The sequence below is a fragment of the Tamandua tetradactyla genome, chromosome 17, assembly GCF_023851605.1.
Source record: "Tamandua tetradactyla isolate mTamTet1 chromosome 17, mTamTet1.pri, whole genome shotgun sequence".
Taxonomy (NCBI): domain Eukaryota; kingdom Metazoa; phylum Chordata; class Mammalia; order Pilosa; family Myrmecophagidae; genus Tamandua; species Tamandua tetradactyla.
Genome location: NC_135343.1, coordinates 28,168,787 through 28,195,184, shown reverse-complemented (window position 1 = coordinate 28,195,184; position 26,398 = coordinate 28,168,787). Strand labels below are relative to the sequence as shown.

Below are 26,398 nucleotides of genomic sequence, written 5' to 3'. Positions count from 1 at the left end.
GCCATCCACAGTTGCATCCCTTAACTTGGGACCATTGCATCAGGTAAGAAAAAAGAAAGTTGAGGTGATGTGGGGAAGTACCAGCATTTTCTTCTTACCTCTCCTCAGATCCTCCATAAAAATGGAAGAATCTAGTGGGGGACCCTCCCTTGGTGTCCTACATGTTGTGAATGAACAAAACTTGTTCAGGTGTGTAAACCAAAGCTACATGCTTGTATCTCTCCCCGTTTTAGACAGATGTGTCAATTACCTGTTCCAATTCTCTGTCAAACCACTACTCTGAGGATGATATGCAACGTGATTAACCCATTTGTTGTGATATCTCTTTGCCCGATGTTGGACACTGCAGGCTGTAATGTATTTTCCTTGGTGTGAAGAAATGTAACTTAGTCCAAGTTGGTACAGTATTTTGTTTCAGTCTTTGTATTATATTCTAAGCTTTTGCATCTACCACTGGGCATGCAAAGCCTAGCTCAGAATAAGTATCTATTTTTGTCAGGACCCATTTATAGCCCTCCCACAGCTACCAGTATCAATCTGACTTACCACCTGTATGTGAAGCCTTCCCCCTGAGGAATCTGCCCCATAGCAATCTGCCATCTTTCTCTCTTACTTGCAGACAGAACAGTACTTGGTATTTTGTTCCTCAGATGGTCCAAGAGAAATATCTTGGCAGTCAGCTCATGTCTGCATAATTGCAGTTCCCATGTCCACTCATTTCATGGGCCCAGGTGGCTGCTTCAGGCAAGTGCACCAGAATATCTACTTGCTGGTTAATTTAATCACCTTCCTTAGACATGCCCTCCTTTAACATCCCCTTTAAATTCCCATAGAAGTATCCCTTTAATAGTCCAGTTTTTTCATTGCTCATCTTCCAAACCGTATGGCCATGCCATTAGCCACTACCCATGTGTCAGTAAAAATCCAAACAGGGTGAAAACAACACACAGTTGTTGTTACCTTCTTTAATCAGAGTTTTTACATCAATCAGACCTAGTGCGGTGGCCTTCCAAACAGGGTGCTGTCAATTTAGTTTGGAACTGCTATCTATAAACCAAGCAGTTCTTCAATGGTCAGTAGAGGGCTGTTCATAAGATACCACCAATATGGTAATAGGATCTTTTAGTTCCTGAGATGGTTCCAAAGTCAGCCCTGATATGAATGTGATTACAACCTCCCTGCATTCCCCTGATAGCACATTCTTGTAATAAACCATTTTCATTTTATTATGAAACTCTTCTGGTTACTGATTTCCATATTAGAGTTTTTTTCCAACAGCAAGTTATTAATGGTTTTTGAGACAGAAATTTTCAGGTCCAAAAATCCAGCATTGCCACCGGTGTCACTTGTAGGCTTTTAACCATACTCCTCAGTCTGTGCAACACGGGGTTTTTGTACATATAATTTTGGTACCAGCACTCCAGCTTCTAACAGAATCCCTTATTGAAGTGGTGCTCTTTTGGTCCACCAAGTAGTTACTGTTTCAAATTAACAATCTGTGTGGTCTCTGACAGTTTCTGTTTTTCCCATTTAGCATGTCCAATCAATATTACCTAAAGGGAGAATTTACATGCCTTCCATTTTACAACAGTAGGTAAGGAAAGTGATACCCACTCCATCACACTATCCATTCTCATAATTCGTTCAGGTAAAGGAAATATCCACTTCACATAAAACCAATACAAACATTCCAAATTTCCTCTAAACTTTCACCCTACTACTATTAGTCATTGTAATCTCATATCCTCCAGGTCTAACTGTAGCCTCTGTTAGGACTTAACCTATAAGTTTTAGAATCAAAGTGTATTGAACCCCATGTCAAGGAGTCCCAGTAAAGTGTCTTCTCTATCCTCAGGTCATTTTGCTTATGCACATACATATGGCCTTAGGTCTCCAGCTGGGGGTTAGTCTGTACTCATCCTGATTAGTTTATGAGACCATTTCACCCCAGCTCCCCACCAGGCAATTCAAGGTCATATTTCTCATTGTCATTTTTGCCTTCAAACATATTTAATTCCTCCAAACTAGGGTAAATAAAGCAAATTTCTGTAAAGCACTTTAATATTGGGGGTTTAGCAGGGGCTTCCATTGATCTACCTAGTAGTGGACCTTTGTTTTCACCCCATCAATGTTCACTTTATCCCCCCCCCCCTTTTTTTTTTTTTTTTTGCATGGGCAGGCACTGGGTATCAAACCCAGGTCTCTGGCATGGCAAGAAGGAATTCTGCCACTGAGCTACCATTGCACCGCCCTATCCCATTTCTTAATGACTGATAATTAAGTGATTAAGAACTAAAACTTCTTGATTTCCACCCTGCTGGAAGGCTCTTGACTATCCCCACTCTCTTGCAACTCATTTTAATTTTTTAAACTCTCTTTAGCATAATTTTTCCCATTGATAATGTCCCTGAGGCTAACGGCCGAGGCTCATTCTATCTGAAATCAGATTTGGCCCACAATCAGTATCTGTCCCAGTACTCTCCTTTACTTTCTTCTTAGCTATTACAGATAGTAGTAACCAAGAGATTGTATATTTAGTTTGCTTAGTATTTTGCATTTCTTTATATATCCGTGAGCCAGTTCTTCAGAAGTTGGATCTATCATTTCTGAATTCCACTGGTAGCTTTTACCTCCAGTGACTGATCATGGACCAGTAGCATTTCACCATGTGTTATCCAGCAGATAACCAAGAATCAAATGTTCATCAGCCCCCACACTCTCCAAACCATGCTTTCTCCATGTTTCTAGGGAATCCCATTTTCCATGCTATCTCCTTACATCTCTCCAAGACTGTCCTTAGCTAGAAGGACTCAATAAACCTTTTTATATTCATGGTTGTGGTTTATTAGAGTATAAGGATGCAGATTAAAATCAGCAACAGGGAAAGGAGCTTAAATCAGAGACTAGGAGAGCTTCAGGCACAAACTTCCAATTGTCCTCTCTCAGCTGAGTCCTGCAGACAGCACTTGACTCTTCCCAGCAATTGTGTGTGGCAATATTTGTAGAGTATTGCCAACAAAAGAAGCTCACCTGAGCCTTGGTAGCTAGGGTTTTATTGGGAGTTCATCCCATAAGCATGGCTGACTGTTCACCTGGCTGAACTTAGTTCCCACCCCTCCCATAGGTAAGTCTAATACCAATGGGCCTAAGGCCCCCACCATAAATCACATTGTTAGTATACACTTACTTGGCATGGCTTAGGTTCCCCAGGTAAAAAAAGACACTCATCAAGCAGGATATTCCAAATGCCTAGAAGTTAGCTCTCAGAAGTTGGACAAGGGCCAAATCCTTGTTTGGACGAGATTAATCGTTTATTGTGTAACTCAGTACTATCTTTTAAGATTTGTGCAGTTGCTGATTATACATTTAGTTTACTTCTAACTACTGCATGGTGTTTCACAATACCATCCATCATGTTTTACTGTTCAGTTCTTGGGAGGTCTTGTTGACTTTTGAAAGACAATTCAAATGTCAGTAAAAGCCATATTACCTCTTAATTTTTTGTAATGAGAAACTAGAACGAAGAAAGCTCCTCTCTGAAAAAGTTTGTTCAGAGAGCAATAAGCCACTTAAGGGGAATGATAGAACAGAAGGAAACATTGAAGAGAGAGATATTTTAAAATAGAAGCAAGGATAATTAATACATATTGTGCATTTAGAAAGCATAAGGTCAGAAGTACATATGAAAATGTTAACCTGAAGAAAAGGTGATGGCGTTTTCTTTGAAACAGATGAAGGAGATGGGTGAAACTAAATTGTGAAATGGAAAAAGATTGTTGGAAGGAGTTCAGTACTGATGGCCTCTTTTTTCAAAGGAAGCTTTGTTATTATCTGGGACTTAAAGGTGAAGGGAATGATGTTTGTTTTAAAAAGGGTAAAGCAGGAACTGTGAAGGATAGGTTGGGAGGTTAACTGGGTTGAAAATGAGAATTTTCCATTGAGAATCCAATCCTTCTAATAGTGTGGATTTGCACAGTTAGCTGATGTTAAGAATGCTACGATTGGGTTTTGTTTTAGTAACAAAATCCTAAAATTTCAATGTCTTATCACAACAAGTTTATTTCTCTTTAATGCTATTTGACCAGTAAAGTATAGGGTTGAAAATGAGGGGGCTTTAAAATCAGAGCCATTCAGAGATGCAAGTTGATAGATAATTCATTTTTTGTTTGTTTGTTTTTTGTTTTTGTGGGGGTTACAGTTCCACAATTTTAGATTTTTATTTCTAGCTGCTTGAGAATTAATTTTAAAAACATTTCTGAGATCACTGCAGAGTGGGGAGGAAAGGTGGCAAATTAGAGCTGGTTTTAAAAAATTCTACCCAGAAGTTACAGTTGTCACATTTGCTCACATTTCCTTGGCCAAAGCAAGTCACAGTTACATTTAAGTTCAATGAGGCAAAAAAATCATGTATCTCAAAAGGAAAAGAATCAGAAATACTTGGTAGATAACCCTAATGACATCCAGGTAGATATCTGAGTTTATCTGGGATTGAAAGATCAGATCATGAAAGTTAAGGTCCAGAAAGCTTATGAGGATTAAAAGTAGATAACACAAAAATAAACATGCCATAACCTAGTAAATGCTTCTGGAACTGTACTTTTATTCTTGTGTGTGGGGTTTTTTTTTTTGTTTTTTTTTAAAGCAGTTTTATTCACATGCCATTCATTGAAAGCGCAACTCTGATTATACTGAGAACTATTGATTGTACACATTGGATGGATTGTGCTTTTATTCTCAAAACATACAAACTGTATCCATGTGAAGTATAATGACTCATCTCATGTACTTTTTTTTGTGTGTGTACTGTATGGTGCGATCACATTTTATTCTTTTTCCATGTGAGTATCCCGTTATTGCAGCACCATTTGTTGAATTTTTCTTTGTTTGTTTTGCTTGTTTGTTTGATTTTGGGGCAGTGCATGGAGCGGGAACCAAACCTGGGTCTCTTTGATGTTCTCTTAATCTTTCTTTATTACCTCTCTGATTCTTCTTCCTCATCCTCCTCTGTCCCCCTTCCTAATTCCACTTCTCTCTTCTCTCACATTTTTCTTGATTCTGTCTTAGTCTTCTGGCTATAAGTTGCCTTAATACCAAATCCCAATCTTCTGTCCTATTCTTCATGAGTTGTTGGCCCACAGATTTACCTGTCAACTGGATATTCAGACTTCTAAAACTTAAAAAGTTTAAAACAGAACCATTCATTCCTACTGCCACGTTCCCAGTTTCTGTTAAAGGAGCCACTGTCCTCCTAATTGCAAGTTTAAAAATACATTTTTGTCATTTGTGATTCCTCTTTTCTTTTGTACCTATCCTTCTGTCCCGTCCTCTTTTCCCACTATTCAAATTTGTTTGTTCATGTAGATTTAAAAGCCCTAATTTGTCAGTGTTCTCGAATGTATTGCATACGACTGATACCGGATTAACTTTCTAAAGGACGCTTCTGCAATATTACTTCCCTGAACAGAAACTGTCAGTGAGCCTCTGTGATCTGGCCTCAGGCTACTTTTCCAGTTTGGCTGGTTGCCATATGTATATCACATTTTTCCATCTCTGCCTCTGTGCTGTTCCCCTCCATCTTTGAAGGGCCACTTAAAATCTCACATTCTACTGCTTTTATGATTAGGATTCTTTTCTTATTTTGTTTCCTCTATCCTCTCCTCGCAAAAGCTAGAAAGATTATCTGAATTCCCATGGCAGTTTTTTTGAACTGCTCTTATGACCTTGTTGCATATACTTTCTCTTATGTTTGTGTGTCATTTTTCCTCAACTCATCTACTCTCTGTATATGTTTACTTCATAGCTTTTTTTTTTTTAATGTGTTTCTTTGGTAGATTTCAAAATTAGTGACCTTTAAAAAAAAAAATTAGTGACCTTTTTCTCTTCAGAATATTTGTATCTTCTTGTGTTAGAAAAATTAATGAAGAGTAAAATTCTAAACTTTTTGTTGTTTGAATAGAGTAATTCATTATAGAAAAACTTAAATTAGCTATGCTCCTCTTGAGTTGTCATCCTGAGTTATAAATAGTTCTCTGTTCATTATGATGTGATTTTAATCTTAGAACTTGGAGGCTTTAATCTCAGATGTTAAATAAATGCTAAATGTTTTTTCAGAGGTGAATTTCTAAAGTTATTTGAGGAAAATCTAATTTTCTTACTGTTGAGTGTACAAAGAATGGGATTTTAGTTTTCTTTGAATTCAGTAGTGCCCTTGTAAGGCCAGTATGATGGTGTGATCAGTTGCTTTAAGAGTCACATTTAGTGGTTTTGAAGGCAAGCAAAAGGGCTATCAACTGCAAAATTCAAAATTAGTAGATATATCGAAATAGTTAACCACACATGGTTTTTACACAATTTAACAAATCGCTCCATAACATTAGCTGAAATATTCAGGTTATGAGGGATCAGAGTTACTCTTAATTTATAGGTTGGGAAATTTAGAGATGAAAGGATCTTTAGACTGTAATTTAGATTCAAGTAATTGACTATAAAGTTGGTATATTTTCCCCACTAAACTTCACTTTTGATCAGCAGTGATTGTTGATTCTTTACAGGGGATTTTTACTTAAATTCAGTGATCAGTGATTTGATTTATGGAATTTTGAATTTTCTTGTATTTTAAGGTAACCAGCTGTGCTTGGGTATTTTCAGGTTCAAGGTAAGGATCCATCAGTGGAAGTCACACAGGATCTCATTGATGAATCAGAAGAAGAACGATTTGAAGAAATGCCTGAAACTAGTCATTTGATTGACCTGCCTACATGTGAACTCAATAAGCTTGAAGAGATTGCTGACTTAGTTACCTCAGTTCTCTCCTCACCTATCCGTCGGGAAAAGCTGGCTCTGGCCTTGGAAAATGAAGGCTATATTAAAAAACTACTGCAGCTATTCCAAGCTTGTGAGAACCTGGAAAACACTGAAGGGTTACACCATTTGTATGAAATTGTTAGAGGAATCTTATTCCTAAATAAAGCAACTCTGTTTGAGGTAATGTTTTCTGACGAGTGTATCATGGATGTCGTGGGATGTCTTGAATATGACCCTGCTTTGGCTCAACCAAAAAGGCATAGGGAATTCTTGACAAAAACTGCAAAGTTTAAGGAAGTTATACCAATAACAGACTCTGAACTAAGGCAAAAAATACATCAGACTTATAGGGTACAGTACATTCAGGACATCATTTTACCTACGCCATCTGTTTTTGAAGAGAATTTTCTTTCTACTCTTACATCTTTTATTTTCTTCAACAAAGTTGAGATAGTCAGCATGTTGCAGGTAAGTAAACTAAGGTATTCTTGAAAATTCTGTTTGGCAATCTTGGTGTTTATGCTCTCTCAAATTTTCTTGAAAGATTTCTTTTGTTTACTTTAACCGTACTAAGCATAGAAAATATTATCTTGCAGTTTTATGAAGAAGAATGATGTTGTAATGTGTTATTTGGATTTTTAAGTGTTCTGTGATGCAGCTCTTAAAAAGTATACTCTATTTTATGAGACCCAGATATTGGGATGCAGTGGTTATGAGTGTGTATGTGTGTGCACTTAAAGCTTTCCACATGATTCAGATGTGCAGCCAAAATTGAGAAACACTTGATCAGGGAATAATTGGGTTCTCTGCTATGTGAAGCTGAGCAACTCAACTCAAGCATCTCTTTGAGTTGTAGAGTAGGAGTTTATACCATGTTTATCATGTTAATCCATTACATCCTAACTGTATAGTGAGCATGTGAGGTTTTTCCCTTTTCCGATTGCAGGTCAGTGTGAGCTTCATTTTCTTCATACACTTCAGCCAAAAGAGCCTGTCACAACATATTGAACAAAGAAGATATTAGAGTCAGACTGTTTTCTGTTAAGCCAAGGATTAAAGAGATGGGCAAAAATGTAAAACAGGGCCATTCTTACTAAATTCTTAAAATATTTTGTTCATTAAAAATGTATTTATATAAAGTTTTTTAATGAATTAATAAATGTTTTAAAACATCTGTTTTAATTCAACTCCACTGAGTATTGCTAGACATTACCCACATACTGAAAGCTCTTTGGGGGCTCAATAATTTAAGAGTTTAAATTTTAATAGGTTTTGATAGACATCGTCTCTAAAATGAAATTAAATATTTGTGTCAATTTTACCCTTTGTAATTAAAAAAATTTTTATTGTAATGTGTGTGTGTGTATAAAGCATAACGTGTCATTTTTAAGGGTTATTTATTCTTGATAATTTCATACACATAGAATTATAAAATATGTGGTCTTTTGTGTCTGACTTATTCTCCCTTGTTTCATATAATGTTTTCAAGGTTCATCCATACTGTTGTATGTATTAGAACTTCATTCCTGTTTATGGCTGAATATGTATATATCACATTTTGTGTGTCTCTTATCTGTTGATGGACACTTAGGTTATTTCTGTCTTTGGCTATTGCGAATAATACATCTGTAAACATTAATGTACAAATATCTGTTTGAATCCTTGTTTTCATACTTTGGGGTCTATCTCTAGTAACATAATTGCTGGGTTATTGGTAGTTCTGTATTTAACTTTTTGAGGAACCATCAAACTGTTTTCCATGGTGGCATACTATTTTACATTCCCAGCAGTAATGTATGAATGTTCCAGTTTCTCTACATTGTTTCCAACCCTTATTATTTTCATAACATCCTGGGGTATGTAATTAGGTATCTCATTGTGGTTTTGATTTATATTTCCCTAATGGCTAATGGTATTGAGCATTTTTTCATGTGCTTATTGCCCATTTGTATGTATCTTTTGAGAGATATTTTTTCTTTTGCCCATTTTTAAATTGGGTTGTTATTTCCTTTGTAATTAATGGTCCATATGTATTGTAGAAAATTTATATAAGCAGAAATGGAAATCATTCATAATCCATCACCAAAAGGTAACCATGATGAACATTTTAATGTACATCCCTTCTAGTGTTTATGCACACAAATTTATCTTAAAAATAAAATCATAGGTACAGCCTCTACTGTATTTTTCTGATTGTTCTTTTAAACAATTTTTAAGGATATTAACATTTATCTATCTTTTAATATCTCATAGTCATCAGTATAAAAAAACAATTATTGTAGTGCTTTGTCATTTATTTATATACTTAGGTCCCCAAGAACATGTAAGAGTGCTCCAGATGGCCTTGGATTATATTAGTTCTTATGTTTAAATGACTTTTTGCCAGAGTTTAGCCTCCCTTGTTGCTCTTCTTATGCCACCTCTTGCAAATCTTCTCTTTGTTTTTCTAAACTGCTATGGATTGATAGTGAGATCTTCAAATTTGGAATTGTGTTTATTATATTAAAAATAAATAGATCTTGAGAGTGTGCTGAAGAGGCTCTCAGAGTTATTGAATATCCATGGATGACTGCAGTCATCTGGGTTTTTTTTTTTTTTTCCTCAAAGAATTTTTCCCTTTTGAGGTTTTTGATTCAAGGAGGTTTTAATGCATTTATAATTAAAATCAGGATTTTAGGATTCATGATGAAAATGCTATGGAGTTTTCAGCTACTTCTATTAAAATTTGTGTAAATTTCATAAAAGTATAACTGTTTTTATAAATATTTCATAATTATTTCTGTCATGCAGGAAGATGAAAAGTTTTTATCTGAAGTTTTTGCACAGTTAACAGATGAGGCTACAGATGATGATAAACGGCGTGAATTGGTAAGTTATTCTTGAAATGCAGTCCTTTAAAGCGCACTTATTCTTTTGGCATGCAATTTTTAGTATTTGAATTTGTTGACTTAAGAGAATTTTTTGTAATTAATATGAGTTGGAAGATATGTATTTGAATTGACCTATATAATGATTATTCTTAGGGCAGTGCGACAGAGGCTCAGTGGCAGAATTCTCACCTGCCATGCTGGAGACCCGAGTTCGATTCCCAGTGCCTGGCCATGCCAAAAAAAAAAAAAAGATTATTCTCACAGAGTTTCTAATACTTATTGTTTTATATATTTTATGAAACTCCTAGCTATTCTGATAAGACCCTCCCCCCCCCAAGGGAATTTGCGTGTCTTACAAATCCCAAAATCATGTAAGTGGTTTTTTAGGACACATCTACAAGCTCATACATTTTTATGGTTATAGACACTCATGTTTTAGACATACTTTTAATTTTTTAACGAGAGATAAGGAGAATGCTTTCTGAATAAATGACAGATAATATGTTTTTTTAAGAAATGTTTCTTGTTTTCGCATGTGTTTATAACACTTTTCTGAGATATAAGCCATGCTTTGGGGAGAAAGAATAGTGATTGCTCTTTACTAGCTGGGTGTCATATTTTCAAACATTATAATCAGATATTTGGGATTTTAAGAAGTAATGAAAGATTCCTGACTTAAAATCATCCAGGTCATCCCTGGAGTAATTATTTATTAATAGCCACTTAGCATTCTCACTAATAAAATTAGTGTTTTAGATTAGGGAATCTCTCATGTCTTTTCCAGTTCTTAATATTGAATCATGCCTTTGATGGCTCCTTGAAAATCCTGGCCACAAACCATATTATAGCATGGTTTCTACCAAAATGTGCCCTTAATTCCAAGCACCTACCTGCCTTACGTGGTATTTTTGCAACTTAATCATAAATTGGAGAGAATAACATATATAAAGCTATCCTCTGAGAAACTATATATAATATATATATTGTGTCTTAGTGTTTGAAAAATAATCAAGGTTTACTTTGAATGGGGTATTAGTTTTTAATTTTCTTTAATGCAGGTTTTGAGGGATCAGGATACACTGAAAAGATATGGGGTCCATCAGAAGGTGAATCTCATACATAGTAACAAGTTTCTTTTTATGTTTGTCTACTACTGACTATTATTTCTAACATTACAGGTTAATTTTTTCAAGGAATTCTGTGCATTTTCTCAGACGTTACAACCTCAAAACAGGGATGCATTTTTCAAAACATTGGCAAAATTGGGAATTCTTCCTGCTCTTGAAATTGTAATGGTAATTATACAGTTTCTTGCACGTTTTTGAAATTCTGAATTTGTAGAATATTATATTATGGATGGGAAAATATTGCATGTTGAATTTTACTTTCTAGGTTATTATTCACCTGATTGTGAATTACTACAAGAATATTTTCATTTTTCAGATTTTTGTTAATTTAAATTTGTAGCATTGATATGTAATCATTTTCCTATAATATGACTTCAGATGAAATAAAATCCCACTTGTTTTTGCAAAACTGTTACCTATTGTGTAACAATTTTAAGCATGTTTTATAGGAACTAGTAGACTACCTTTACTTCTTAGATCATTCAGATGAGTGAGAGCAGACCAGACCAAGGGAGTGAGTGTAGCATATGAGGTTGGGGCAGTGGTTGAATGAATTTAGTCTGCTAGAATTTAGTGTATGAAAAATTAAAATAAGAAATGTTAAAAATATTTATTAGTTCATTTAAAAATGATAAAAATCAGCCCATATATGTCAGCATAAATAAGATTATTTTTATGCAAAATAATTTTTCCAGAGCAACAACAACAAAAAACGTTTAGTGAATAGAGTAGCATTGTTTTATACTTTTAAAAAAATCCATTAGATGCCTGGTTTAATAGAAGACAGCCAGATTCTCAGAGCAGTTTCTGCATTTAATTTGTTATAACATTTGTTATGATATATATCAGGTAGCCTCTGCTGCATTGCTATACTTGTGATAGTATGAGAGTGAAAAAGGCAAATAACATTTAAATATCATTATGAAAATAGTTTCACTGTAGTGCACTTCCTAAAACGTAGTTAGGCCCCTTGCCAGGATTATCTGGACCACACTTGTGAGGACTGCTGAGTTCGGGAATGTTTTCAGATTTTGTGAAGATTTTTAACTTAAGAAGGATGTACTCTTCCTGTATCACAGAGGAAGAAGCATTCAGAATCACTGCCTTAGAAAACCAAGTTGTAGAAAGGGTAAAAATGCCAAAACTGTTCACAAAAACATCCTCTAGTAGAGTTATGAAGAGAGATTCACTTACTAAAGAGTAACCCTAGCACATCCAAGACGTAAGACAGTCTGGAATGTTTTAAAGCCTTAATTGGGGAGATCATTCAAATTTTTGTATATATTTTAATTGAAGTGTCCCCATCTCTACCCCCTTACTCCCACAAAAAAATAACCAGCTTTGCAGAATCTTTAAGTACTGTTTTATAATTGTTGTGTTTCTTGTATTTAAATTCCCTGAATATTTAGCTTTTGCTTTGTAAAACTGACAGAAACTAATCATTGAGCTGCCTAAACGTTTTAATATTTGTGGAAAGAAAATTATAGTGTCTATATTTTGCTTCTAATAAAATGTCTAAATCAAAAATGTAGGTGTGCATAGAAAATTGTGCGCCCACATAAAACTTTTAACAGTCTCTTTAGTGTGCTTTTCCTTTTATCAGGGCATGGATGATTTGCAAGTCAGATCAGCTGCTACGGATATATTTTCTTATCTAGTAGAGTTTAGTCCTTCCATGGTCCGAGAATTTGTAATGCAAGAAGCCCAGCAGAGTGATGATGTAAGTAATAATGGTGCAATTCTATGTGAATTACTGGTTGACAGAACAGTGTTTGCAGACTATTGAAGAAAAGCCTGAGTATATTCCTAATTTTACAGCAAAATAATGGATTTCTGATCAGCTGTGACTGTAGAAATCTCAGCTTGCATGACAACCAAATTTATGATAAAAATATATTAAAACTAAATTGAGATAAATAGATAATAGAATCAAATTCTTAGATTTTAGTCTTTAAAAAAAATGTTTAAAATGCTACCGAGCTGTAATTTCAGGCCCTTAGGAAATTTGCAGGTCAAGAATTTACTTAGTATAACTAAGAAATTGCTTTCATTTGTTCAGTTTTCTCTTTTTAGTGGAAATGAAAGCTTAATATGGAGGCCAGTGTTTTCTTTTGCCATTTAAATATTTCACACTTTACATTAAACTATTTAAAAGATAGAATGAGCGCATAAATATAATTTACATACAATCTTCTTTTTTATTAAAAATATTTTAGTGTTAAGAAGGTAATTAAAATATGACCCTCTTAAGGAAGGTTGTTTTTTTGTTTTATAAAATGTGCCTCCCTACATAAAGGCAGATATGTGATATGTATATCTTACGGGGTTTTGTTCATAACTTTTTTGGGGGCGGGGGTGGGGAGTGAACGGGCCTGGCATTGGCCACAGGTCTCCTGCATGACAAGAATTCTATCACTGAATCACCCCTGTACCCCTTAAGGAAGGTTTTTGATTCCCAATTTTAATTTGGTCTTTGATTTGTTTACTAAGCTGCAGTTGTTTGGCGTTTTATTTTTTAATGTCTACTTAGATTTTTGCTTTCTAGCTATTAAATATTTCCAATATTTTTTATTAATAAAATCTATCAACATACAATAAGAACACTCTTTTTTAATCACACAGTTGTATATTCATCATCATGATCATTTCTTAGAACATTTGCATCAATTCAGAAAAAGAAAACAGAAAAAAAAATTCATGCATGCCATACCCCTTATCCCCTCCCGTTCACTGATCACTATTTTTGAAAGAAAATTTATCAGAACAAATTGAGGCTAATTCTGTGGTTTAGGAAATAGAGAAGAGATGTTTTTTTGTTAAACATACTAGAGTTTTTTTTTTTTAACTCAATTGCTGCTAAACCTGTTATGAAAGAAATAAATGCATAGTTCATTCATGAGTTTATAGTCTCACTGCTGATAGTCTTATCGTAGTGCAATTTTTTAACAAGATAAGTGTGAAATTAGCACTCCCATTGCCCCATACTCAGGGATGTTTGTGATTAAAGGCATTCATCATATGATTTTTCAAACCACAATCATAGTAAGCCATTAACCCTAATACTTCTTAACTCTTATACTGTATTTTCATTAGAAATATTTTCTTGTTTAAGTTTATGCATAAGACTTAGAGAAGCAGTTGTTTTTAACTGAAAAGTTTCTTTCACATGTCTTTTTTATCATCCCAGTCTTTAAGATCATTCATTTTTCTGAATTTTCTAGATCTTAGGTTTTTTTTTTCTGCATGAGCAGGCACTGGGAATTGCACCCAGGTCTCAGGCATGGCAAGCTAGAATTCTGCCACTGAGCCACCAATCTTAGAATTGTATAATTAAAAAAAAAAGTCTCAAAATAATTGAGTTAGCCCAAAAGAGAGGGTAAATTACAATTTTGTTTTTTTTTGTATGCTGTATGGTGGGGGCCACATTTCATTCTTTTTTCCATGTGACTGTCTCATTATTACAGCACTATTTGTTGATTTTTGGGGAGGGTAGGAGGAGTGGGAGAGTACATGGGTCAGGAATTGAACCCAGGTCTCCTGCCTAGCACACAAGGATTCCTACCACTGATCTTATCCCCACAAATTGTTTTTTTTTTTTAATTTTCAAAATTAAAGATTCTACATGTTGAATTCTAGTATATTCGTCTGGTGGTGACCTTTAAGAAGGTAAAAAGGAAAACAACATACATGTATAACCAATGGGCAATTGATACTATAATACCCTTTAAACATATATTCACGGAATTCAAATTTTTTTTTTTTTACTGTCATGCATCAGAAATGCTTTTAGGAAAATGGATAATACTATGTGTTGACAAAGAAATATTAACATTTTTTACCAAAGTAAAATTATGATACAGTTTTTTTTCTGTAGTCATTTTTTTCTTTCCAGGCTGGAAGGGTAGATTTGTCAGTAATTGCTATTTTTTTGTTAGGCCATAGACTGCTCATATTTTTATGCTAATGATCCTTGAAACATTGAGTAAAAATTATTTTAGGAACTGACTAGATAAGTGATACAGCTATTACTGCACTACTTATTTGGTGGGTATTTTCAGCCAGTTTCTCACTTAATTTTCTTAGATATGGTAATAGCACTGTTAATTATTTAAGTGGTTCATGGGCAAACTTTTTTAAAGGACCAGATAATAATATACTACTAATAGGCTTTTTGAGTCCTGTGGTCTCTCTTGAATTATTCAGCTGTGCTACTACAGCACAAACTAGCCATATATAGATTGTATGAATGTGTTCCAGGTATCATTTTGCAGTAAAACTTTTTTTGCAAAAATAGGAAGCTTGGCTGAGTAGTTTTGCAGCTGATTGGCCCCTGATAAAGACCACTTTTTCAGAACACTGCAAGTAAATGATAGTAGCATTTAGAGTCTGATTCTCAATTGAAGGTAATAACTATGCAAGCTACAGTAGCTATTGAAAAAAGAAGCAAGAAAATAGAAATAGGGAGGCATTGATAGGAAGTAAGTTATTGAAATTTATATTTATTTATATACTTAGAGACGTTGCAAATTTACTGAAAAATGATGCAGAAAAGAGAAGGTTCCCATTCGACCCCCACACATGCAGTTTCCCTATTATCAGTACTTTGTATTAGTGTGATACCTTTGTTACAATTGATGAAACAATATTACTACAATCATACTCTTTTTATTTTTCATTACTTTTTTGTGTGTTTTTTGGTGTGGTCAGGCACAGGGAATCGAACCTGGGTCTCCGGCACGGCAGGCAAGAACTCTATCTGCTGATCTACCGCGGCCTGCCTATACTCTTTTTAAAAAATATTTTTAAAAAATCTTCACACACATACAGTCCATAATGGTATACTATCAGTGGTTCATAATATCATCATATAGTTGTATATTCATCACCATGATCATTTTTAGAACATTTGGGTCACTCCAGAAAAAGAAAAACTCATACATCCCATACCCCTTACCCTTCTCTCTCACTGACTGCTAGTATTTCAACCTACCCATTTTTTTTACTCATCTGTCCACACCCTGGATAAAGGGAGTATCAGATATAAGGTTTTATACAGATATATCAGATATAAGGTTTTATACAGCTTTTACAGTCTCATTGTAAAAGCTGTATAGTTATACAGTCATCTTCTAGAATCAAGACTACTGGAACACAGCTCAACAGATTCAGGTATTTCCCTCCAGCCACCCCAATACACCATAAACTAAAAGGGGACATCTATATAATGCATAAGAATAACCTCCAGGATAACCTCTCAACTCTTTGAAATCTCTCAGCCACTGAAATTTTATTTTGTCTCATTTCTCTCTTCCCCCTTTTGGTCAAAAAGGCTTTCTCAATCTCATGATACTGGGTCCCAGCTTATCCCGGGAATCCTGTCTCACGTTGCCAGGGAGAATCACATCCCTGGAAGTCATGTCTCACATAAGCAGAAAGACAGTGAGTTCACCTGCTGACGGAGTTTGCTTAAAGAGAAAGACCACATCTGAACAAGAAAAGAGGCTCTTTGGGGCTGACTTTTAGGCAAAGTTATAAGTAGGCTTAGCTTCTTCTCTGCAGGAACAAGTTTCATAAGGGCAAGCCGCAAGATTAAGGGTCTGGCCCATCAGCTTAGCAGTCCCCAATGCTTGTGAGAATATGAGGTCTTCCCCAAGTAGGGAAGTTTAATATATCTACCTTTCCCCTCATTCGCTCAAAGGGCTTTTGCAAATATGTTTTTAATCTTCTGCTGAAATTACCCTGGGATGTATCGAGGCATCACACTAATGTGTACAGACTAACAAGATCTCACTCCCAATTCAAGGTTCCATGTAATTATGGTGTTCAAATAATCTGACCATACAAGTTTAATTAGATACTGTGCTACTGAAAATATAAATTTTGCACCAGATATCTTTTCCATTGGTCTCGCACAGAATTTGAAGCTTTAATATACAGTCAATATCATCCTTTACCCTTTAGTCTGATTTACCATAGTCCAAACCAGATCACCTTCATTCATATATCTAATTGAAATCTTATCACTTTTTCGGTGTTATTGACAGTTGCTGTGTAAATGCTGACTTTCATAGCTGCAGAACTCTAGCTTTGAGTCTCAGGTGTCTCACAGATACCCGAAACTCCAGGGAACGACCAGGTTAAACACAAAGAGCTCAGGATCTCAGAATTTAGAAGTAAGTTACTGCTCTAGAATTGATATGACTGCTATTAAGAGCTTTCAATCCAGAAATCTTTACAGTAGGCCTTCCTATGATAACCTAGCCCTTGAATTCGGTTCTCAGAGTTTGCACATTATAGCTTGTCCATATTAGTGAAGTGTTATATTTGTCTTTTTGTTCTCTGGTTTATTCATTCAACATGCAGTTCTCAAGGATCATTCATCTAGTTTAGTTGCATGCCTCCTTCATTCCTTCTTGAAGCTGTTCCAACAGTCCGTTGTATGTATACACCACAGTTCCCCCTTCCATTCCTCAGTCACTGTACCCTTAGGCCACCTCCATCCATTGCAAAATGTGACCACTGCTGCCATAAACACAGTGTGCAAATGTCTATTCATGTCCCTGCTCTTTCAGTTCTTTTAAATATACCACTAACAATGGGGTTGCAGGATCACATGGCAGTCTCAGACCCAACCTCCTGTGGAGCCACCACTCTGTGATCCAGGGAGACTGCACCACTCAGCTTCCCTACCAACAGTGAATAGGTACATCTATTTTCTCCAACATTTATATCTCTCTGTTCATTTTAAAAGTTTTATTTACACACCATACAATCCAGCCTAAGTAAAAAAATCAGTGGTTCTCAGTATAATCACATAGCCACCACAGTCTGTATGAGGACATATTCATTTCTTCCTCAAATAATCCCATACCCTCAGCCATATCCCCTGCTCACTGACATTTAGCTTTGGCATATTGCCTTTGTTATATTCACTAGAAGCATATTGCGATGTTATATTACCTGTAGACCCTAATTTTCTTGATTGTGTTTTTTTTCTGTATACCATTCAATTTTCAACGCCTTACAATGTTGACATTCAGTTGTTCTCCCTCATGGAAAAACATTCTTATAGTTGTACATTTAATCACCATCATTGTCCACTCTAGGCTTTGCTATGTTATACTGTCCTGACCTTTATCCTCTATCTTTCCTTCTGGTGCCATATATGCCCCAGCCTTCCTGCTTCAATCATACTCACACTCAGCTTCGTTCACCATACTTGCAGTTTTGTTCTACCATTAAATACTATTGCGTTATCCATTGCTGGGTCTTTATAATCAATCCTGTTGAACATTCTATGCTCAAATCCCCAACATCAAATACCCAATTTCTACCTTCTTTCTATTTCCTGATAACCTGTATTCTCAAGTTTAGCTCTCAAAGTTTGCTCATTAATGTTAGTTCTTATAGTGAGACCATATAGTATTTGTCCTCTTCTTTCTGGCTGATTTCACTTAGCGTAATGTCCTCAAGGTTCATCCATATTGTGGCATGCATATAATTTTATTCTGTCTTACAGCTGCATAATATTCCATCGTACATATATGCCACAGATTTTTTAACCACTCATCTGTTGATGGACTTTTGGGCTGTTTCCATCTCTTGGCAATCGTGAATATTGCCACTGTAAACATGGGTGTGAAAATGGTTGGTCATTCTTGCCTTCAGTTTTACTAATGGGATTGCTGGATCATACTGCAGTTTTGTACTTAGCTTCCTGAAGAACCGCCAAACTGTCTTCCAGAGTAGTTGCACCATTCTCCATTCCCACCAGTACTGATGTGCCTCTTTCTCCACATCCTCTTCAGCACTTTTTTTTTCATAATGGCCATTTTAGTAGGTGAGAGATGATATCTCATTGTAGTTTTGATTTGCATTTCCCTAATAGCCCGTGAAATTGAGCATCTTTTCATGTTTTTGAGCCAGTTGTTTTACCTCTTTGGAAAAGTGTCTGCCATGTTTTTGCCCATTTTTAAATTAGGTTGTTTGTCTTTTTTGTTGTTGAGTTACAGAATCTCTTTCTATATTTTGGATATTAAACCCTGATGTCATATGTGGTTTCCAAATATTTTCTCCCATTGCATAGGCTGCCTTTTTACTTTCCTGACAAAGTTCTTTGATACTCAAAAGTGTTTTGTTTTGAGGAGACACCATTTATCTATTTCTTATTTCATTGTTCATTCTTTGGGTATAAGGTCTAGGAAACCACCCCTTATTACAAGATCTATGAGATATTTCCCCACATTTTCTTCTAAAAGTTTTATGGTCTTCGCTCTAATGCTTAGGTCTTTGATCCATTTTGAGTTAATCATTTGTATAAGGTTTAAGATACAGATCTTCTTTCCTTCTTTTCATATTTACTTTTAACACGTTGTTATAGTAACATATATATATAACCTAAAAGTTCTCTTTTAGCCACAGTCAGATATATAATTCAGTGCTGCTAATTATTTCACAATATTGTACTACCATCATCACCATGCAATACTAAGACTTCACCCCCAGACAAACTCTCTCCCAGTTTAACTACCCAGTCACTAACCCTCCCTTGCCCCTTGTTACCTGTATTCTGGTTTCTGATAATGAATTTGCTTATTTTCATTATTTAATATCACTGAGTTCATACAATACTTACCCTTTTGTGTCTGGCTTATTTCACTCAACATGAATCTTCAGGATTCATTCACGTTGCATGTATCAGAACCTCACTCCTTTTCACGGTTGCATAATAATATTCCATTGTATGTATGTAATTTTGTTTATCCATTCAACTGTTGATAGACACCGGGTTGCTTCCGTTTTCCAGCAGTTGTCAATAATTTTGCTAGAGACATCAGTGGGAAAATACCTGTTCTAGTCTCAATTCCTGTGACTATGTACTTAGAAGTAGGATTGCTGGATCATATGGCAATTCTGTACTTAACTTTCTAAGAACCACCAAACTATTTTCCATAGTAGCTGTACCATTTTATATTCCACCAATAAGTAATTGTTTCTATTTCTCTGCATCCTCTCCAGCATTAATTTTCTGTTTTGTTTTGTTATGTTGTTTTTTAACAATGGTCATTACAGTGGGGATGAAAAGGTATTTCATTGCGGTTGTGATTTGCATCTGTCCAGTGGTTAATGATATTGCACATCTTTTCATGTACTTAAAGGCCATTTGTTTATCTTTGGTGAAATACCTTTTCAAGTGTTTTGCCCATTGTATAATTAGTTTGTCTTTTCCCTGTTGAATTGTAAGATTTTTAAAATATGTTCTACATATTAAAAATCCTTATTGGATATGTGGATTCAACATATTTTCTCCCATTCTGTGGGTTGCCTTTTACTTTCATGGTGAAACCCTTTGCACAAAAAGTTTCAGTTCTGATGAGGTCCCATATATCTGTTTTTTTTATTTTGTTTCTTGTCCTTCTGTTATAAAGTCTGATAACCCATTGCCTAATGCAAGGCCTTTTTTTTTTTTAATATTTCTTTTAGTCTTCAGTCTCTTTTTTTCAATTAATTTTTTAAAAATATAACAGCGAACTAATACAAACATTCTTAACTTGTGATCATTTCGTTCTACATATATATTCAGTAATTCACAATATCATCACATAGTTGCATATTCATCATCATGATCATTTCTTAAGAACATTTGCATTAATTTAGAAAGAGAAATAAAAAGACAACATAAAAAAATTCATACATACCATACGCCTTACCTCTCCTTTCATTGATCACTAGCATTTCGATCTATATTTATTTTAACATTTGTTCCCCCTGTTATTTATTTTTATTCCATATATTTTACTCATCTGTTGATAAGGTAGGTAAAAGGAGCATCAGACACGAGGTTTTCACAATCACACAGTCACATTGTAAAAGCTGTATCATTTTACAGTCATCTTCAAGAAACATGGCTACTGGAACACAGCTCTACATTTTCAGGCAGTTCTCTCCAGCCGCTCCATTACATCTTCATTAAGAAGGTGATATCTATTTAATGCATAAGAATAACCTCCAGGACAACCTCTCGACTCTGTTTGGAATCTCTCAGCCATATTACCCTTTATTTTGTCTCATTTCACTCTTCCCCTTTTTGATCGAGGTTTTCTCAATCCCTTGATGCTGAGTCTCAGCTCATTCTAGGATTTCTGTCCCACATTGCCAGAAAGGTCCACACCCCTTGCAGTCATGTCCCACGTAGACAGGGGGAGGGCAGTAAGTTTGCTTGTTGTGATGGCTGAAGAGAGGGGCCACATCTGAGCAACAAAAGAGGTTCTCTTGGGGGTGACTCTTAGGCCTAATTTTAAGTAGGCTTGACCTATCCTTTGTGGGGTTAAGTTTCATATGAACAAACCCCAAGATTGGGGGCTCAGCCTATTGCCTTGGTTGTCCCCACTGCTTGTGAGAATGTCAAGAATTCAACTTGGGGAAGTTGAATTTTCCCATTTCTCACTATTCCCCGAAGGGAACTTTGCAAATACTTTTTATTCACTGTTCAAATCACTCTGGGATTTAATCAGGGGCATCACTCTGGACAAACCAACAAAATCTCATGCCCTACTCAAGGTTCCACGTACTTAAGGTGTTCAATTAAGCTGTTCAATTAAGCTGTCCAAATAAGTTATATTAGGAAATACACTAGTCAAAATATAAATTTTGTACCAAATAAACATTTTTTGCTTTAGTCTCACATAAGTTAAAATTTTAAAATATTAATTACCATCTATTTTCAACCCCCTGCAGTAATGACATTTCTTTGTTCTTCCTCATGCAAAAATGTTTTTTAAATTTGTACGTTTAATCACTATCATTATACACTCTAGGCATTCCTAGATTATACCATCTCAGTCTCTATTGTCTATCTTTCTTTCTGATTTCATTTGTGTCCTCAGCCCTCCTCCATCATTTCTCACATTCAGCTTCATTTAGTGTTTTAACATAATCATATTACAGTTAGGTAATATTGTCCTATCCATTTCTGAGTTTTTATAATCAGTCCTGTTGCACAGTCTGTATCCCTTCAGCTCCAATTACCCAATATCTTACCTATTTCTGTCTTCTGATGGTCTCTCACACCCACCAGAAATTCTTCAATATTTATTCACTAATGTCAGTTCATATCAGTGAGATCATACAGTATCTGTCCTTTTGTTTTTGGCTAATCTCACTCAGCATAATGTCCTCAAGGTTCATCCATGTTGTTACATACTTCATAACTTTATTCTTACAGCTGCATAATATTCCATCATATGTATATCCCACAGCTTGTTTAGCTATTCGTCTGTAGATGGACATTTTGGTTGTATCCATCTCAAGGCAGTTGTAAATAATGCTGCTATAAACATTGATGCGCAAATGTCTGTTGGTGTTCTTACCCTCATATCCTCTGTGTAGATACCTAGAAGTGGTATTGCCTGATCATATGTCAATTCTATGCTTAGCTTCCTGAGGAACCACCAAACTGCCTTCCACAGCAGTACACCATTTAACATTCCCTCCAAAAATGAGTAAGTGTGCCTCTTTCTCCACATCCTCTCCAGCACTTGTTATTTTCTGTTTTATTGATAATGGCCATTCTGGTGGCTCTGAGATGATATCTCATTGTGGTTTTGATTTGCATTTCCATAATAGCCAGGGAGGTTGAGCATCTTTTCATGTGCCTTTTGGCCATTTCTATTTCCTCTTCTGAGAAGTGTCTGTTCAAGTCTTTTTCCCATTTTATAATTGGGTTGTCTATCTTTTTGTGGTTGAGTTGAACAATCTCTTTATATATTCTGGATATTAGACCTTTACCTGATATATCATTTCCAAATATTGTCTCCCATTGTGTAGGCTGTCTTTTTACTTTCTTGACGAAGTTCTTTGATGCACAAAACTGTTTAATTTTGAGGAGTTCCTATTTCTTTCTTTCTTCAAGGCTTGTGCTTTTTGGGTAAGGTCTAGGAAACCGCCTCTTATTATAAGCTTTACAAGATATCTCCTACATTTTCTTCTAACAGTTTTATGGTCTTAGAACTAACGTTTAGGTCTTTGATCCATTGTCAGTTAATTTTTGTATTGTGTGAGATATGGATCCTCTTTCATTCTTTTGTATGTGGATATCCAGCTCTCTAGGCACCATTTATTGAGGAGACTGTTCTGTCCCAGGTGAGATGGCTTGACTGCCTTATCAAAGATCAATTGTCCATAGATGAAAGGGTCTATATCTGAACACTCTATTTGATTCCATTGGTCAGTATATCTATCTTTGTGCCAGTACCACGCTGTTTTGACCACTGTAGCTTCATAATATGCCTTAAAGTCAGGTAGTGTGAGATCTCCAACTTCATTTTTTTTTCCTCAGCATACTTTTAACTTTTTAGGGCACCCTGCCCGTCCAGATAAATTTGGTTATTGGATTTTCTATTTCTGAAAAGTAAGTTTTTGGGATTTTAATTGGTATTGGTTGAATCTGTAATTCAATTTAGGTAGAATTGACATCTTAACTATATTTAGTCTTCCAGTCCATGAACACAGTATGCCCTTCCATCTATTTAGGTCTTCTGTGATTTCTTTTAACAATTTCTTGTAGTTTTTTTTGCATAGATCTTTTGTCTCTTTAGTTAAATTTATTCCTAAATATTTTATTCTTTTGGTTACAATTATAAATGGAATTTTTTTCTTGATTTCCCCCTCAGATTGTTCATTACTAGTTTATAGAAACACTACAGATATTTGAGTGTTGATCTTGTAACCTGCCACTTTGCTGTACTCATTTATTAGCTCTGGTAGTTTTGCTGTGGTTTTTTCGGGATTTTCGGCATATCATATCATCTGCAAACAGTGAGAGTTTTACTTCCTTTCCAATTTTGATGCCTTGTATTTCTTTTTCTTGTCTAATTGCTCTGGCTAGAACTTCCAACACAATGTTGAATAACAGTGGTGTTAGTGGACATCCTTGTCTTATTTCTGATCTTAAAGGGAAAGTTTTCAGTTTTTCCCCATTGAGGATGATGTTACCTGTGGGTTTTTCATATATTCCCTTTATCATTTTGAGGAAGTTCCCTTCTATTCCTGTCCTTTGAAGTGTTTTCAACAGGAAAGGATGTTGAATTTTGTCAAATGCGTTTTCTGCATCAATTGAGATGATCATGTGGTTTTTCTGCTTTGATTTGTTGATATGATGATTACATTAATTGATTTTCTTATGTTGAACCATCCTTGCATACCTGGGATAAATCCTGCTGGGCTTGGTGTATAATTCTTTTAATGAGCTGCTGGATTCGATTTGCTAGAATTTTGTTGAGGATTTTTCCATCTATTTCATTAGAGAGATTGGTTTGTAGTTTTCTCTCTTTTTTTTTTTTGGTCTGAGTTTGGTATGAAGGTGATGTTGGCTTCATAGAGTGAGTTAAGTAGCGTTCCCTCCTCTTCAGTTTTTTTGAAGAGTTTGAGCAGAATTGGTATTAATTCTTTCTGGAATGTTTGGTAGAATTCACATGTGAAGCCATCTGGTCCTGGACTTTTCTTTTTGGAGAAGTTCTTAATGACTGGTTCATATTCTTTACTTGTGATTGGTTTGTTGAGGTCGTCTGTTTCTTCTCTAGTCAATGTTGATTGTTCATGCCTTTCTAGAAAGTTGTCCATTTCGTCTACATTGTTATATTTATTAGCATAATGTTGTTCATAGTATCCTGTCATTACTTCCTTTATTTCTGTAGGGTCAGTGGTTATGTCTCCTCTTCCATTTCTGATTGTATTTTTTTGCATCCTCTCTCTTCTTCTTTTTGTCAGCCTCACTAAGGGTCCATCAATCTTAATTGATTTTCTCATAGAACCAACTTTAGGTTTTGTTAATTTTCTCAATTGTTTTCATGTTCTCAATTTCATTGATTTCTGCTCTAATCTTCATTATTTCTTTCCTTTTGCTTGCTTTGGAGTTAGTTTGCTGTTCTTTCTCTTGTTCTTCCAAGTGTACAATGAATTCCTCAATTTTTTTGCCCTTTCTTCTTTTTTGATATAGGCATTTAGGGCAATAAATTTCCCTCTTAGCACTGCCTTTCCTGCATCCCATAAGTTTTAATATGTTGTGTTTTCATTTTCATTTGTCTTGAGATATGTACTGATTTCTCTTGTAACTTCTACCTTGACCCACTGGTTGTTTAAGAGTGTGTTGTTGAGCCTCTACATATTTGTGAATTTTCTGGCACTCTGCCTATTATTGATTTCCAACTTCATTCTTTTATGATCTGAGAAAGTTTTTGTATGATTTTAATCTTTTTAAATTTATTGAGACTTGCTTTGTGACCCAGCATATGGTCTATCTTTGAGAATGACCCATGAGCACTTGAGAAAAAGGTGTATCCTGCTGTTGTGGGGTGTAATGTCCTATAAATGTCTGTTAAGTCTAGCTCATTTATTGTAATATTCAAATTCTCTGTTTCTTTATTGATCTTCTGTCTAGATGTTCTGTCCATTAATGAGAGTGTGGAATTAAAATCTCCAACTATTATGGTAGATGTGTCTATTTCCCTTTTCAGTGTTTTCAGTGTTTACCCTCATGTATTTTGGAGCATTCTGGCTCGGTTCATAAATATTTATGGTTATGTCTTCTTGTTTAATTGTTCCTTTTATTAATACTTAGTGTCCTTCTTTGTCTCTTTTAACTGTTTTACATTGGAGTCTAAATTGTTGAATTTTAGCATAGCTACTCCTGCTGTTTTCTGATTGTTATTTTGTGTGAAATATCTTTTCCCAACCTTTCATTTTCAACCTATGTTTATCCCTGGGTCTAAGATGTGTTTCCTGTAGACACCATATAGATGGGTCCTATTTTTTAATCCATTCTGCCAGTCTGTGTCTTTTGATTGGGGAGTTTAATCCATTGACATTTAGTGTTACTACTGTTTGGGTAGTACTTTCTTCTACCATTTTGCCTTTTGGATTTTATATGTCATATCTAATTTTTCTTCTTTTTACCTTTACTGATAGTCTTCATTTCTGTACTCTTCTCCACAACCTCTCTCTCCTGTCTTTTTGTATCTGCCTCTAGTGCTCCCTTTAGTTTTTCTTCCAGAGCCAGTCTCTTGGTCACAAAGTCTCTCAGTTATTTTTTTGTCTGAAAATATTTTAATTTCTCCCTCATTTTTGAAGGACGATTTTGCTGGATATAGAATTCTTGGTTGGCAGTTTTTTCTCTTTTAGTAATTTAAATATATCATCCCACTGTCTTCTTGCTCCGTGGTTTCTGCTGAGAAATGTATGCATAGTCTTATTGGGCTTCCTTTGTATGTGATGGATTGCTTTTCTCTTGCTGCTTTCAAGTTTCTTTGACTTTGACATTTGTCATTCTGAGTAATAAGTGTCTTGGAGTATGTCTGTTTGAATCTATTCTGTTTGGGGTATGCTGCACTTCTTTGATGTATAATTTTAAGTCTTTTGTAAGAGTTGGGAAATTTTCAGTGATAATCTCCTCCATTAGTTTTTCTCCTCCTTTTCCCTTCTCTTCTCCTTCTGGGACACACACAGTACATATAACATGCACTTCATGTAGTCATTCAATTCCCTGAGTCCCTGCTCATATTTTTCCATTCTTCTCCCTGTATTTTCTTTTGCTCATCAGAT

General features: G+C 35.3%; 1 protein-coding gene across 2 annotated transcripts in view; it reads left to right on the top strand.

Moving 5' to 3' along the window:
• Nucleotides 1-26,398, top strand: part of PPP4R3B (protein phosphatase 4 regulatory subunit 3B) — an 85,685-nt gene that overhangs the window by 16,836 nt on the left and 42,451 nt on the right. For both annotated transcript variants that reach the window (XM_077134269.1, XM_077134268.1), the window contains 4 exons: nucleotides 6,649-7,272; nucleotides 9,595-9,672; nucleotides 10,853-10,969; nucleotides 12,405-12,521. In XM_077134269.1, coding sequence (XP_076990384.1) covers nucleotides 6,649-7,272; nucleotides 9,595-9,672; nucleotides 10,853-10,969; nucleotides 12,405-12,521 — 936 coding nt within the window. The remainder of the gene's footprint in view (nucleotides 1-6,648; nucleotides 7,273-9,594; nucleotides 9,673-10,852; nucleotides 10,970-12,404; nucleotides 12,522-26,398) is intronic.